General features: G+C 42.1%; 1 protein-coding gene across 2 annotated transcripts in view; it reads right to left on the bottom strand.

The window, feature by feature from the left end:
* Positions 1 to 16,642, bottom strand: part of LOC113405365 (uncharacterized protein KIAA1958-like) — a 103,936-nt gene that overhangs the window by 13,720 nt on the left and 73,574 nt on the right. The window contains exon 3 of one of the 2 annotated variants that reach the window (XM_026646525.1): positions 15,480 to 16,565. The exons of the other annotated variant lie outside the window; for it this stretch is intronic. Coding sequence (XP_026502310.1) covers positions 15,520 to 16,565 — 1,046 coding nt within the window. The 3' untranslated portion in view covers positions 15,480 to 15,519. Of the gene's footprint in view, positions 1 to 15,479; positions 16,566 to 16,642 lie in introns of those variants that run through there. 2 annotated transcript variants of the gene reach the window in all.

The following is a 16,642-nucleotide window of genomic DNA, read 5'->3' as shown; positions in this document are numbered from 1 at the left end:
CATGGTCCTCCACTGCTTCACACTTCAGGTAGCCATTTAACACCTGTACCAAGTGGGTGTAAACGCTCCCAAATCGGAATTTTGCACTCGCCTTTTGTTCAGGTGTCAATGGCTACCAGACGGACAGAACCGTGGAGAATCAACTTGCAGTTGGTCAAAGCTGACTTTAAAAGTAGCAAATATTAAATGGAGTCATCTCAGCAAAAAAGGACCCAAACTGAAGCCAATGGAGCTACACCAATTTACACCAGTTAGTAATCAGGCCCCAAATCTTTGGAGATGATGAAAGGGTTATGGCATTAGCCCAGGACATGGGATACACAGATTCAATTCCCTGCTCCGCCACAGACTTCCTCTGTGACCTTGGGAAAGTCACTTAGCCTCTCTGAGCCTCAGTTCCCCATCTGTAAAATGGGGATAATAGCACCGCCCTACCTCCCATGGGTGTTATACGGAGTAAATATTAAAAAGCTTGTGAAGTGCTTTGAGGTCTACTGCTGAAAAGCACTATGTAGGAGGTTGGGACACACCAAAGAGTCATAACTAGACTTTATACATTTAAATGTGGATAAGTTTTTCAGAAGTGACTAGTGATTTTGCTTGCTTTGATTTTTGGGAGACATAGGGGCATGATTTTCAGTAAGTGCTGAGCACCCACCTTCAGAAAATCAGGTCTTTTAAGAGGTCACAAGTTGGACACCCAAAAAGCGATGCACCCACTAGTCACTTTGGAAAATCTTGGCTTAACAGTCTTTTTGGAGGAAGGTTGCAATTCCAAGTGCTTTTAAGATTTTTTTAGGTCAAATTCATTCCTGGGGTATAGACTTGACTTTAATACAGTTAGTCGAGGGATGAATGTTAATCACAGATATTTTTCAAGTACTGTAATATTGCTTTTCTGGCAACTTGGTATTTTGGTTTGAAAAGTCTTCCCAAGTTTTTCAGTAGATCATCCCTCTCCACCCTAAACCCTTCCAGTAAACTCATGTTATTTGGTTTTCCACTTAAAAAAGGAACCTACAGATTTCATCCTGTTAAAACTCACATCAAAATCAAGATGAATTCATCTACTTTGTTTTTACGTTCATATTTTCAGCCTCTTCAGTGAGAGTACAAAAGTAACTTTTTGAAAATGAAATGTCAGAATTATGATACAAAGGCTCTGGCATGAAGATACCCGAAAAGAGTGAGGCCAAAAATATTGGGCTTGACTCTGATCTCACACTAGTTTTGCAGCAGCGTAATTTCATTGATTTCAATAGAGCTGAAAAATGGAACGGCGCTCCATTGACTTAGGTGGAGTTTCTCTTCATTTACACAGGGTGCAAGGGAGATCAGAATCAGGACCACTAGAAAAGCTAACATAGAAAAGCATCATTACTGTATCACTTCAGTTTAAGGTCAATGAAGCTTTTAAGACTGTTCCATTACTAATTTAAAAGGTTTTCCTAATTATTTGATTTGATACTAAAATCACCATTTCAGATATCAAACTCTTCTCCTGTTATTCTGCAACACATGCAGACCAAACAAACAAACAAACAAACAAACAAATGCCGTCCAGCAACATGTCCCTTCTTACCAATCACTCTGTGTTTTCACATGTATCGGATTTAGTAAATAGTACATTTTGATTAACTTTATCAAGGATTTTTTTTAAAGTAAAATTAATAAACAAGAAAAATCCATGACATTTTCCAGTCACTTTTAGAGTTTTTTTTTTTTTAAAGATGAAGATGATTTTTTTTAACCTGGTGTATAGTCACTTGTGTGGAACAGGATATTGTAAATTTGGCACCTCCTGTCAACCACAACATATTGTTTCCTTCTACAGAAGGCACTAAATACTGGCTCACAACATTAAACAAACAGCAGAGCACACAGTTTATCATGTCATACATAAAACTGTTAACTGGCACAGCCTCTTAGTACAGATTTTTCCGTTAACTACAATAAGTGGTTATAGCAGCAATACATAAGAATATAAGAACGGCCATACTGGGTCAGACCAATGGTCCATCTAGCCCAGTATCCTGTCTTCTGACAGTGGCCAATGCCAGGTGCCCCAGAGGGAATGAACAGAACAGGTAATCATCAAGTGATCCATCCCCTGTCGCCCATTCCCAACTTCCGGCAAACAGGCTAGGGACACTTCTGAGCATGGTTTTGCACCCCTGCCCATCCTGGCTAATAGCCATTGATTGACATGGTTAACATTTCTACAAATATCACAAATGTACATATGTAAGAGCACCTACAAGACATGCAAAATCTCAACATCACTGAATCACACAATGCATAGAAATCATCATTTTTTTTGGCAAGACAGTAATTTTTTTTAACAAACACTCTTTATAAAACAAAAGAAAAATAACAAATCTACTTTTTAAAAAATGTTCTGTTAAAAAGTTGAGTTTTAACTATAATGAGGGCTCAGTTAGAAAAAGTCAGTAAGATAAAGTTGGTTTTAGAGTAAGATTTAATACTGAAAATGGATTGATCACTTAGGAAAATTGTTAGGTGAAAATTTTGTTATAGTGAAACAACATATGTCCCCGAAACTAATGCTAAACCTGCTGTTTTGCAAAAAGGAAGAAAACACAAATCATTAACAGATTAAAGGGATTAAACATAGTAGGTAAAATAAATTAAAAGATTTATTTTTGCTGCTGTTTTCCTAGCACTGCTCACCATGAGACCAACGGTTGCCATAGCAAAACACTTTTCAAAGGTCAAAGTTAAAGTGAGCAGATAATTAAAACAAATGGAAAATATTTTTTAATTCCCGTGTAAAACAAAACAGGACATTAAAAGGCTGGTCAAAGACCAAGATTATGTTTGCATTCTTTAGAAAGAAGACAAAGAGCTCTTCGTGTTTGCAAAACTCTCTCTCTCTTTCTCTGTGCCATTAGATTATCTTCATCAACCTTTTACTTACATTCTTCTTGGTAATCCAATCTCTTTCTCTTCTACCTTGCCATGACCTGGTAGACTGCGACAGCTCAAGAACGCTACATTGGACGGGTCTTGTTCACCGAGACAAGAAATAATATAGATACAAAAATACTGATCCGGCAAAGCACTTATGCATGTGCTTAGCTTTAAACATATGAGTCGTCTCAGTGAAGTCAGTATCTATTCACATGCTTAAAGTACGTGCTTAGCAGCTTTGCTGGATCAGGGCATAAGGCACGTGCTTAAGTCCCACTGCTTATGATAAAATCCTTGTTGAATTGGGTCCTATCAAAAAGCCAAATTCTGCTCTAGTCTATAGTGGTGCAATGCCACTGAAGTTATCCCAGTAGGGTTGCATGACAGTAACCGAGAGCAGAATTTAGCCCCAAAACGGAAACATTATTTTCTTACATACTAAAGATCTGAATCTCCGTAGGACATGCCAGATTCTGCGTTAGTCTCTGTTGCTGTTTTTATTATCAAGAAAAAATGTTGTATTTATTTAATTTTTAAACCTATAGTAAAAGACAATATGGATTGTATTTCTAAAAGCTATAATGACCCTTTGTTCTATGTATGAGATTCACCCTCATTTCAATGTGAGTTCTGTGCAGAGTCCTAGGGGACAAAGAGAATAGGTCCTTATCTTTGGAAGCGTAGGGCCCAAATCACACACGTGTCCAAGGGAGGGCAGCCAGTTCCACACCTGAGCTCTCAAACTAGCATGTCAGAAACCCAAAGACTAAATTTGGGCATGTCAGTGCCCATTAAAAACCAAAAAGGAGAGCTGGTAGCCAGGCTTGACAATTGTGTACTTTATATTTCAGCTGAGTGTACAGAGCACCCAATGTGCATGAGTGGCAGTGGAAAGTAGCTATGGGACTGGCAGTTAAGTAACGAACTGAAAGGAAAAGTTTATGCTGCGTGAGTTTGTCCCTGCCTGATATACAGTGTGTTTAACGGAGCTGGAAGAAAAGAAGAAACAGGCGGTGGAAAATAACATACTGAAGAGGATGGCAGGCAAGCAGAAAGTAGACAGGATGTACATGGAAGAGATTGGGGGAAGATGAACTTGGGGCTCTCAATAGGGTGACCAGATAGCAAGTGTGAAAAATTGGGACGGGAGTTGGGGGTATTAGGCGCCTATGTAAGAAAAAGCCCCAAATATCGGGACTGTCCCTAAAAAATCGGGACATCTGATCACCCTAGCTCTCAATGACAGATAGGCTGGACACTGCATGTTTGAGGTGGACTGGAGAAGAATTGGAGAAGAACAACCAGCAAAGAAAGCATGGGAGGAAGAGGACAGCAAGACAGGATATGACAGAAAGACTCTGGTCAAGAGAAGTTTGAAGAGAAAAGGACTGGAACTCCAAGATCTATGAACACATGCCATCGACCAGGAGAAGTGCCGAAGAACTATGGACACCTCCATCCTGTGGCAGTCTTATGCTCCCTACCTAATGAAATCCCTCCTTTCTATTCTGCAGAGAACAGTTGGGGTTTGGCTAAAATTTACACATTTAGGACCAAGTTCTGCCCTCACTTAAACTGCATGCATCCCTCAAAGAGTTTAGTCAATAAAGCCTCTAAAACTCCTTCTCTACTACATGGAAGTTGTGAGTATGGATCAATGGGCAGGAAGCACATTTATTTAGAAAGCATTTTCTTTCCTTCCTTCATCTCGTGTTACGAAACTGGCAAGAATCACTATGGTATGATTTTATAATCTATTAAGATCTCATTTTTCAGCTAAAACATTCCCTAAAACAAGCCTGATTCTTCCTGAGCAAAGGAGGAGAAATAAGGCCCAAAAATATATTATATAGGTCACAGGAAGAGCAGATATTCAGAAAACAATTCTGAAATAAAATTAAGGAACAAATGAGTAAGATTTGTTTGTGTATATGCTCTAATACTTTCTGTATCTATATAAATGTACAGTATATATATTATGTATAGAGACGTAGTACAAGTCACACACACACATATATATGAGTTACATTTAGGATCCAATCTGGCAAGTACTTCATGCATAGAATTCCCATTTAAGTCGGGGCTTGTAAGATTTGGACCTATGACTGGCACACAGGAAAAAAAATTAACTCATTAGAAAATTACTACCACAATCCTAACTCATTGGCTGCTCTGCCACTTCTTTGCTATGTGCATATTTGTCTTCCTGAATGAAGTTATTCAAAATCGGATAGAAGCCCAGACTATATCCTTTTTTTCCTTTTCTTCTAAACTTTGCTTTTTTCCCTCAAGCCTTAAATCCGGGGAAATTATTTTTTAACTGGTCTGTTCTCAAGCCTGATGTTCCTTAGGTGAGAAGTAAAAACATTAGATACTTTTAACCACAGATGGGGAATCCAATCAGCAGCAATGCAGAGCAAACCGGGGATTACCCCAGAGTGAAAGTTGCATAGTCATTTCACAGTCTAATTTGACCAGTAAGATTCTAGAAGCCATATACATTACAGTAGCCTGTAACCAAACACTAAGACGAGGAAAACTAGTACAACCTGTTAACTTATTAAATAAAAACATCTAAACCCCTTCTATCTCCTTTACAAAGCTTTCTGTTGTAACACAAGGCTGGATGGTTGCCGTGAGAGCAGGACACACAATAAAATCTGAAATCATTGCAAAATTGTTACTGGGTTGCAGGTTCTGTTTCGGGTTGCGCGATGCAAAGTTAGCCCCAATTTCAAACAAACTTGGGCTGATTTATGGTTTCCTGTTGAAACCGAGTGAAAGTTTTGATGTGAAATTGGGGGAAAAAATCAGTTGTTCTGATTTAGTTTCACTTTGGGTTTTCTCAAGACTGCTATTCAAAGCATAACTCAAGAGGCAAAAAAGGATGTCAATGGTTGTGGGTCAAAGTGCAATGCTGGTTAAGTGTATGTGGTTATGTTGTCCTGTACATGTTGGCCCACAGAAGGTAAAGAGCGTTTCTTCCACCAGCAGCTTCAGCTCAGGTGGTAATGACATATCATTTGGAATCAAAGCTCCTGCGCTCTATTCCTGATAACAAACATGAAAGGAGGTTGTGGAATCTCCATCACTGGAAGTTTTTAAGAACCGGCTAGTCAAACACTTGTCAGGAACGAGCTACTTATTACACAGTCCTGCCTTGAATGCAGGAGACTGGACTAGATGACCTCTCGAGATCCCTCCCTGTCCTACTCTTCTATGATTCTATGAAGTCTGCGGCAGTCACAGTGCAAGTTCCTCATGCTGCCCTCTAAAATTCCTCGTCTCTGATCTGGAGGGACCACCTATAGGAAGAAGAGGATAGCTTAGTCTCCACAGCCCATTCAACACTCGGCCTTTACTGAGACTACCATCAAGTATTCTGGCTGCTATAAACAACAGTGATGTTTTTAGTGATATGGACACATTAATCAATCATCTCCATTAGGCATTACATCGAGACCACCAAGTCATCTCATATATGGGAACTAGCCAAATAACTATGAGATGGAATGAACTCTAGTCACTGTCAACATGGACCTGATTTAAACCAGTGACCTACAAGGGAAAGGCTCCCTTTCTGATGACCCAGCACCCTTCAAATCTTCTAGTCTCCTGTGAAGAATTTCTATTAGTTAAAATAGCACTAAATATCACTTTTTTGAGCACTTACATCACAGAGGATATAAACTCACCTCTAGAATTCATTAGGGTTTTAGATGTTGTGGGTTTTTTTTTTGCACTCTCTCTGATATAGCTGCATAAGCAGAGCACAAAACTTTAAAAAAAAAATTAGGCCCTATACAAGCCATGGTTATTGCCTGAGGTGTTTTAAATTTCTTGATGAAGGAGAGGTGGATTTCAATAAAAATACCCAAATCCAATAAATACTCTGGGTTGGATTCTCCGCTGGGTTAAGATGGCCTAACTCCATGAAAGTCAATGGAGCTACACTGCAATTTACACAAGCTGAGACGACTGCCCTGAGGATGTGCAGGACATTTTCCACAAGATTATAGCTATTATAAAGCAGGTCAAATACCAGGCTTGGGAAGTGTCAGACGGTCTTTTTATAACAAGTAGACTATTAAAAAATAGCAAGGATAATATCTCTGAAACTGAATTAAAAGGTCTATTTTCTTTCAGCATCAAATAATCAGAATTTTTGTGCCAAATAAAAACTTGTGTTTTGTTAATTTTTCACCTCAGTTGGCAACTCAATTACTAAAATGAGATTTATAGACAGTAGAAAATAACAACGGGGAAAAAAAACACATAACCATTAATGCAATGGATATAAACTGGGATTTTCAAAGGGGTGTAACAGCTTTAGGCACCAAAATCCCATTGAATTTCATTGAGACTGAGCACCTAACTCCCTTAGGCTATTGAAAATCCCAACTATAATGGATGTAGTGTCCATTCATTACTGAAGATCCAAATTAAACTTCAAAACAGATGACTGTTAAAGATACTTCACACTGCTCTGTAATGAACTAACCTGCTAATCCCTTTTCCAGTGTAGGTCCATTATCAATACAAAGAGAACTCATTTAGCAGCAAATACATCATTTGCACAATCAAACTAATAGAATTTTGTATCTATTACCTCCTAATATTAATCGATTCAGTGAGAGTACAGAAGATGGGAAAAGAAATTCCTCACACCAATAGGGAAACTATATTGTATGAAAAATGTTACTTCCATGTTACAAGCCAATTTTGTACTAAACTGATGTTTCCTCACCAGGAGGAACTAGGACTCCACATATCACTGTCGGTTTGACCATTTCCCCAACATGACGGCTTATTATCAAGAATAACGAACTATCTATCTCCTTCCTGAGACTGCAAGCCACGAATGCATAACTAGCTACCTGTATTTACCCTGGCAATTTTCTTTAAATCTCCCAGGATTACACCCCCAGTGGTGCAGCTGTGCTGGTGCCTGGAATGGTCGGACCACTGGTGTAGTGCCTTTACCAATGCTTCACGTAACCCTGTTCTGATCCCATCGAGATGACAGGGTGATAAAAGTACTGGCATGGCAGCTTGTCTATGCTAGCACTCCTATCGTTTCTATCACGAGCGGCGCTGCGCTGGTGATACTGCACTGCTGAGAGATGTTACGAAAAATAGCATAGAGAACGCTGCAGTTCGCATCAGAATGACCGGCTGGGTTCTGACGATCAGGAGAAAAGCTACTGCTTATACACAGACACATATGATACACGAGAACTAAGGCTCTGTTGCTGAGTTTATAATGGCTGCCATATTGACCTCTGCAGTCACTTTACTATCACAGACTGATTTCCCCCTAGCTTCCACTGGGGTAACTCTATCAGCCAGGGCCGGCTCTGGCTTTCTGGCCGCCCCAAGCAAAAAAAAAAGCAAACAAACAAAAAAAAACCAAACTTGCGGCACGGCCGGAGCCAGGGTGCAGGGGGACTCCTTGCCCTGCAGATGTGCCCCGGCTAGCGGGGGGAGGAGGAGGGAGCGGGGGGAGAGAGAGAAGGGGGGCGGCCAGGGCTTCAGCGGGGCGCTGCCATGCGGCCCCTCCCGCCGTGCCCCCTGCCGGGAGGGCTCCGCACCGCTCCGGTCAGCTGGGAGGGAAGGACGCAGGCTGCCCTGCCGGGCTTGTGCAGGGCGCTCCCGTCCTCCACACCGCTGCCCCCTACAGGGCGGCAGGAGCGGAACAACAACTACAACAACAACAAAAAAGCGGCCGTGCCGCCCTAGGATTGGGCGGAATGCTGCCTCCTACAAGCTGCCGTCCCAAGCACCAGCTTGCTCGGCTGGTGCCTGGAGCCGGCCCTGCTATCAGCTACGGTGGAAGTACACCACCATAAAACTGCTGGAACAGTTTGGAGAAGCCAGCGCCCAGTGTCCATGGTAACACATTGTTTCATAACACTTGGGATTCCTAGAACAAGAAGGAGTTATATCGTAGCCTCGTGTGTCTACTTTGCAGCCTCCTGCCTGCATGGTAGCAGAACCACAGTGGTTTAATTGTTTTGGAGGGCTTCCCTGGCTCCTCCTGATGGGTGTATTTCAACTAAAGGTTTTTAATCAAAAGGGTTCAGAATCAGAACTTTAAAAAATAGTTCTAAGGTACAGTTTGAGTTTACTGTCCATGAATAAATCCATGTTTTGGGATTTTTTTCTCTATGTACTATTCCACCTTAATGGAAGAATAGATTCCACTACATACATGAAAGCACAAGAAGAAAATGCATTGTCCCTGGGTGGGTTAGGATACCAATCTAGCCTGAGTCAGAACAGAATGGCCTTTTTATGTGACAACAGAAGTAGCATCTCATGTCCAAAATGCATATCCACTGAGGCAAGGTGGGGATAGAGGGTTGGGGGTTCCCCTGGGAGGGGAGACCCAGATACTGGGTTACTGCTGGGGGCAGAACCCTGACCAAAGGAGCACCAGTGTCCGGGAGGGACACAGGGGCCCGAGGTGGGCAAGACACCAGCAGCAGGAGGCGTTCTGTATGCTGAAGAGCTAATTCCCAAGACGACCAGCAGGAGGCGCCGTGCCAGTGAGTCCTCGCGTTGCTACAGGTGGGGAAGAGAGAAAGAAAGAACCATACATAACAGATGCTAGTCATGTCATTTAATGCACGCTTGGAAGGTGCTCAGATACCATAGCAATGAGGGACATATAAGAATCTGAATAGAATAAGGATAGTACATGGTGCTATGGGGATTTTAATTTACATTAGGGCCATTTTGGCCCCTACTCCAGCCCCGAATCCAGGCGGTATGAAAGCACGAAGCCACCTCCTACTAGGCAATGCTGTTTTGTGCTGCACATCAGCTATACCCGCAGAGTAATAAAACATGGTTTTCCTTCTAATCAAACACTTGAGCAAAGTGTGTGTATTAATGTAACCTGTAAAACACCTCATATGCAGAAACAAAGCTGTAAGTACATTATAGATTAAATACCAATGGTCTGTAGCTTCTGAGAAATGCACATTAATATGAAATAGTTCCACAATGTTGGTATCCTTCAAGAAACAGACGCGTGTGACAAGTACAGCTGTTCTCCACTGTTATATTGTCCAACATTACATTGCTTGTAAACTTATTGTAGAATTATTACACAATAACTGAAGAGGGTTTTTTTATGCACATTGCAATGTAACTACAGTTAACCTGTAGGCTTTTTATGCTATCTGCATGTATTTAAAAACATAGCTATGTGGAAGTTTGTGTAACCAGGTCAGATTCACATACTTGAACTAGTTGTGCACGCCTTTTCTGACACAAATAATAGACTGTAAGGTTCACAAAACTCCAGAGTTCACCCATCTCAAGTATGGAGTATCACATAGTGAAACAAGTGCGTTGTGCAAACACACAATAACACCAGAGATACACACCGGTGATTATTAAAACAAGGCATAAGCATTCAGTTCTAGTATCCAGAGGCGCACATATCTGAATGTCCAATCATTCAAATAGACTCATATGCATGTATTTGAAGGATCACTTTCAGATGAACTCACCTGTGTCTATTTTAATGGGTGATCATAACACACTTCCAGGTTTGTTTCTTGGCTTTTTAAACAGACTGTTTGCCTTACATTTACTACACTTGTTAGTGTCATGCTTTTTAATGTGTCATGCAAGCCTACTTTGCGCAACGAAAACAGTGGGTCGGAAATCTCTCTCCTGCTCAGAGTTTGAGTAGCTGTATTAAGACTTTAAAAAAAAATAGAGGGCCAAATTTTGTACTCAGTTAAGCCCAAGTTACCCCACTCAAGCCAGTGGGTTTGCTTAGGTGTAAATGGGTGCTGTCACATTGATGCGAACCATCCTAAACACTTTTAAACTGGGCTACATTTCTTAACTTGGTTTAAAATGCACAGAGCCCAGGCCAGTGTTTACATTAGGACAGAAGTCAGTCAATAGCACAGACAAAGCCTCTCAATGCATTTTTACAAGTTACCCAACTCCTTCATCATTTCACCTGGCTCAGGTCATCGGCTATGAGTAATACCTTATTTCACGACTAGCCCCTTTGGTTTCAGTGGGACCGATCATGGAGTAAGGGTGACAGAATCTAGCCCTTGGTTTCTGTAGAAATAAAGGGTTAAAAGGCTTGTGGCAACTTACAGAACTATGTCCTGGCTGCACTGTCGTGGCTTTACTAACAGGAAAGCGTCACACTGCAGAGACAATAACATTCCCCCTTACAGCTATTTCAACAAGCAAATATCGCACGGGAAGAGTCATTACACTCATTTTCTCAAAGTTAAAAAAGAGATCAGTACTTGAACTCACTTCTCAAAGCTCCATTTTGACAGGTTACATTAAAACGTACAGCAGGCATATTTATAAAGAAGTCTATAGCGCCTCCTTTATGGGCCAGATTCTGATACCATTACTCAGACTGAATAGTACCTTCCTCCCACTGCCCTTTGACGTCAATGGATCTACCGTTGGGGTATGGTGCTACTCAGTAGGGTTGCCACCTGGCCTGGCCAGTTTTTCTGCTGCCTTGCTGGTTCCTGGTCAGCGGATGTGGCATGCCAGATTTTATTTGCTGCCAGCCATGTGCTTTGCAGCTGAGGGACAACACGCTGAAGTCCAGCCAATGCCCTGGTCTTGCTCTGTGTGTGTGTGTGACAAGCCAGGGGCTCCTGGGGTGGGATAGGTGTGGGGGCAAGCTGCTAGGGGGAGGACGGTCAGGCTGGCAGTGGGGGCACAGCCAGTGGCAACCCTCCTATACAGGTATCAGATTCTGGCCCGATGTGTTCAAAGCTACCTCAACAAAGAGTCTATCTAGAGAGCTCTGTATTGTGCTGCCCATCCCTAGCAAAGCTCTCAGCATTCTGCCACTGGCATGGCAAGTTCAGTATTGTAACCCTGAGTTACTCATTAGGGTTGTCATAACGTACAAAAGAAAAGGCTAAAACATGTATTTAAAAATAAAATAAATGCAATAACCACGCCCCTCCCTCCCAATCTCCAAAATACACACTGATTCCTAAGCATGGGAACTAGCAGAGCTGCCATCTTTCATGGTTATATCAAGATTAACACCTTGCCTATGACGTGATCCCAAACTCAAACCTGTAAATGCCAAACAGACAAACGCTGGGAACGGGAGCTGGCAGGAAGGGTATGGGAAATATGGATTGAGAAGCAAAAAGCAATGGAACTGCTCTTGCTCCCCAAGTGCATTCAGCAATCTTAGTGCCTTTTCTTCCTTAATGATCTACTCTGATTATACTAAAAGGCTCTGGTAAGTTTAAGTGGATGACTACACTTCAGCTGGGAGGTATAATTCCCAGCCTGGGTAGACAGACATGCGCTAGCTCTGCAGAAGTTAGCATGCTAAAAATAGCCAGTGGCTGCAGCAATATGAGCAGCGGCTCCGGCAACCCACCCGAGTACAATTTCACCTGACCCTTTGGGGGCGTACTTGGCTGGCTAGAGCAAGCCGCTGCCCATTCTGCTGCAGCTGCTGTGTAGACACATACCCTAAAACACAACACTCACATGCACAAAGCAACATTTCACGTGTTTGGTGGAGAAATGTGTTTCTTTTTAGGCTGTATGGGGCCAATCAGGGAGACAAAGGTTGATCAGAAAATATGACAAGGCAGAAATCACACCACAAACCAATTCACCTGAGCTAACAATTCCAGGTCCTACCTAAATGGGTTCCCAAGAGAGGGACGCATTACTATCTCTCATGGTGGTGTTGCCACTAGGTTCAATGGGTCCCCTGTGTCTCCTGCTCAGCCTCGAGAGGAGCCGGATGCCCTAAAGACACTGCAGTTCCGTTCTGTGGGAGCAAAGAGGCCAAGCAGGGGGATTCTACAGCACCTTGTACATCACCACCACAAGTCTCTCCAAGAAAGCATGTTAGGACAGGGCATGTGGGTGAGTCACAGGAATGGCATTTGGATACCCAAACTGTGTGGGACATTGGCACATTTATTTGCAGGCACCATCTAGAAGCCCTGGAAGGCCCATCACCATCACTACTGTCCCTTATTTTTCCTCCTCCTTTACTAAGGTTACGTCTACACTGCAATTGGAGGTCTGACTGCAGCTCAGGTTGCATACCCAAGCTAGCTCAGCACAGGCTGCGCAAGCACCTCAGTGGCCCTGGGTACATACTCACGTTGCTAGCCCCCGCCCCCGCACCTGCACTGTTATTTTTAGGTGTGCTAGCTAGGTAAACTAGCATGGGTACACCAATCGGTTCTCCAATCACACCTCCAACTGCAGTGTAGACACACCCTAACGTGTCAACTATCCTGATCCACTGAACTCAGTGGCACACCTGACGCTAATATCCATGGGCGCAAGTTTTGGCCTCAAATGCAATGTTCAAAATCAAGACCAATGCCTGTTGTAGAGCCAGTAAGAACTTGCAGTATGAACTATCAGCTACCCCCACCTGACTCCAGCCAAACCAACGTCTACCCCAAAAACCTCAACAGTGGGGAAGAAAGGGTACGGTATCTATTAGTAACTCAGGGGCCGGAAAGATGGGTAGAGTAGTAGCTCTTGGTGATTTTACCCTCTTGTGCAAAACTCTGGCTTAGCAAGCACACAAGAAATCAAAGCCCTGCAGTGCCACAGGTGCACTGATATGTAAGTATCACTGGGAGTTCAAAAGCAGATTGTGCCACACGCAAGTTGCTTTACAGCTGATATGTGTTACAAGGTCAGGTGGGAGAGAGATTCGTTGGGGTGAAATTCATGCTTGTGCAGAGGGCCACCACAAGGCCGACGTGCTATTAACGTTCCACTGAAGACCTCAAAATAAGGCTGAAGTGATGCATAGAACCTTGCGCTAATCCTCTGCATAGGAGAAAATTTCATCCTCGCATCAGTTAAAGTATATTCAAACACAGTGTTAGGTTGGTCAGTTTCTACTTCTTTTTGCTACCCTTATTCTCATCCTCCCTTTATTCTCCACTGGTTTAAATGTCACTCACTACAGAGTTGCAGATCTAAAGAACGTCAATAAAGAAACAGACAGCTTGTTCACCTATAGCCTGATCAAGCACCCACTGAAGTCAATGGATGGACTGCCATTAACTTCCATGGCCATCAAATCAAGTCACTAGTGGTTTTGTCTAAAGTCTCATCTTTGCAGTGCTAGGGTACCTTAGCAAAGCATTTTCATATGTAATGCAGCATAAACTCAGTTCAATTACCACCAAAATGATCATACTCAATTTTAAAGGTTAGGGATTATAATGTAATGGTTCCAACTGAAATGTTTAATTTGTTAGTGTCTTCCCTGTGCTTAATGAACAATTATACTGCAAAGTAAATCAGCTGGAAAGATAACAGTCATTATTTAGTCTTTAAGAGCCAAATTCTGCTTTCATATTCACTAGGCTGACCAGACAGCAAGTATGAAAAATTGGGACAGAGGGTGGGGGGTAATAGGTGCCTATATACGACAAAGCCCCAAAAATCAGGACCGTCCCTATAAAATCGGGACATCTGGTCACCCTAATATTCACACATATTGTTTTCAATGGGAATTGTGTGTTAGCTGAATTTATCTCATTGTGTTTTCTAGTATTTTAAGAATTTAGTTCCCCCCCCCACATATTAAATATAAAAATGATTTAAATTGTCCATTATGCCTCCTATGGATTTTGAATGACAATTGAAGACACATTTGATTTATCTGTAGTCTATTTTTATGGCTTGGGAAAAGATTTCTGATTTTTCAGCACTGTTGCATTCCCCGGACAATTGAAAGAGTAGCTGAAATTCTAATTTAGTAGACGCTCACGCTGCATTTCCATGGATGACATAAAACAAAATACTAATGACCAATGCTTAGTTTGAAACAGTAAAGATTATTTGTATAACAGTCTTTTTGCCATTACACCTTTGCATATTGTTCAAAACAATATTCCATAGTCTAAAGACCAGCGACATTTTTGATCACAGAAAACCAACAACAAAAAATAGTTAAAAATAGTCTTCAGTGGACTTTGTTTAGGAATATTATATATTTTTCCAGCTGGCATAAATGAGTCTCAGGGACCACAACGATAAGAAAACAAAAACTGCTCTAAATGATTTCACACGCTCACACTGATACATCTCTTATTTCCTGATCTGGCTGAACAAGAACAAGCTTTCAGGTAGCCAGTGATAAGTTTGTCTCCCTCTACCTTGGAGATCATGTTGTTAAAATAAGAAGCTTTACAAAACAATTTAAAACCGATTTGAGATGTAAGCCTCCATGGGGATTTACGCTCATTGTTTGCATGCGTGTTAAAAACTGTATTTCCAGTCTCTCTTGTGTTGCCTGAGAACCATTTTGCCCTTGTAAAATCTGCAATTATATTATAACCCATAAGTAGCTTTCATTTTTGTATTAAACACTATAAATACTATGTTAGTAATACTAAACTATTTCTATCGACTTATTTGTAAAAAGAAAAATATATTATATATTTATATTTTTTATAAAGTGAATTAACACTGGGAAGGTGTGGGGAATAGTGTACAATCACAGTTGATGTGTATTATTGGGCATAAATTCAGAGCTTAACAAAAAACTGTTCAATTGAAATCCACCTTTCAGGCCGTGTCGGAGGAAGAGTCATAAGAAGCCGACACTATGAAGTTGCCAGAACTGGAGTGGCTTGCCATAGACTGGGCAGCTTGTTGACTTAAATTGTTACAGATTAGCACCAGCTGGTTACTCTGTGCTTCAGACAGGGTGCTGCAGCTCTGGTAGACGCTGAAGTTGGTCTTTCTGCCAGGGATGTTGCCCTTCTCGCACATCGTCTTTACCATCTTTGCAAGCTTGTTTTTCCCCAGGGCTTGACAGTTGTACCAATGAAGTGCAGCCAGGTTGACAACCGGCTTGATGGACAGGTAGAAAGGAGCATCTTCGTATCGCATTGCAGGGGGCCGTCTTTGAGCGTACTCCTTGTAGTCTTGCACTGGGCAGGTCTGTGGAGCATGCTGGGTGGCATAGACTCTGGAATCAGTCCCTCCTCTCTTGGTTTTGGCATTCATATCCCCAGTCTCTTGCCCCATCCACTCCAAGTATTCCAAGCCTGTTTCTGTCACCCGGAGCCTGATATCCCCCCATTTGAGGGTGGACCCATGAAAACCTGTACAGTGTCCAAACGCCTTAGTATTATTTAGCCAGACAAGGTTCAGCAGCCCCTCGGGATTATATCGACTCAACAAGCCTCTTTTGCGTAGGATAAGCTCATCAGCAAAGGTCAGCTTCATGGATTTGTGTGGCTTGTTTCCTTTACCTTTACACCTCAGCTCTATCTGCTTTTGCTTCAAAGCTTCTTGAGATCTCTTGAACTCCTTATCCCTTGTAATACTGTATCCATACCTGTGTTCTTTGAGATAGCGCTCCAGCCCGCACTGATAGTTGGCCAAGCTGTTTGGCTCATATTCTGAGCCATCCTTCTGTCTGGCATCCACAAAGAAGGAAGCTAGGTATGCATCGAGCTCTTTGCAAGGGATGACATAGATTTCCCGGGTTTCTGAGGGATATTTGGAGATGAGAAACTCTCTGAAGTTACGGAGAGCCGTCTGAGTGCTGCGAATGGTTTTCTCATTCTGCTCCCTGCTGAGTTCCGCTGCTCTCTCATCCTGGTCTGACAGAGGAAAAAGAATAGACAAGGGAACAATGAGTTTGTGCGACGTGTTTTCCCCCAAAATAATTTCCTTAAGA

Source organism: Terrapene carolina, unplaced genomic scaffold (genome assembly GCF_002925995.2).
Source record: "Terrapene carolina triunguis isolate 2854851 unplaced genomic scaffold, T_m_triunguis-2.0 Scaffold35098, whole genome shotgun sequence".
NCBI classification, from domain to species: Eukaryota; Metazoa; Chordata; order Testudines; family Emydidae; genus Terrapene; species Terrapene triunguis.
Note: the sequence above shows the minus strand (reverse complement) of the source record. Positions and strands in the feature narration are given on the sequence as shown.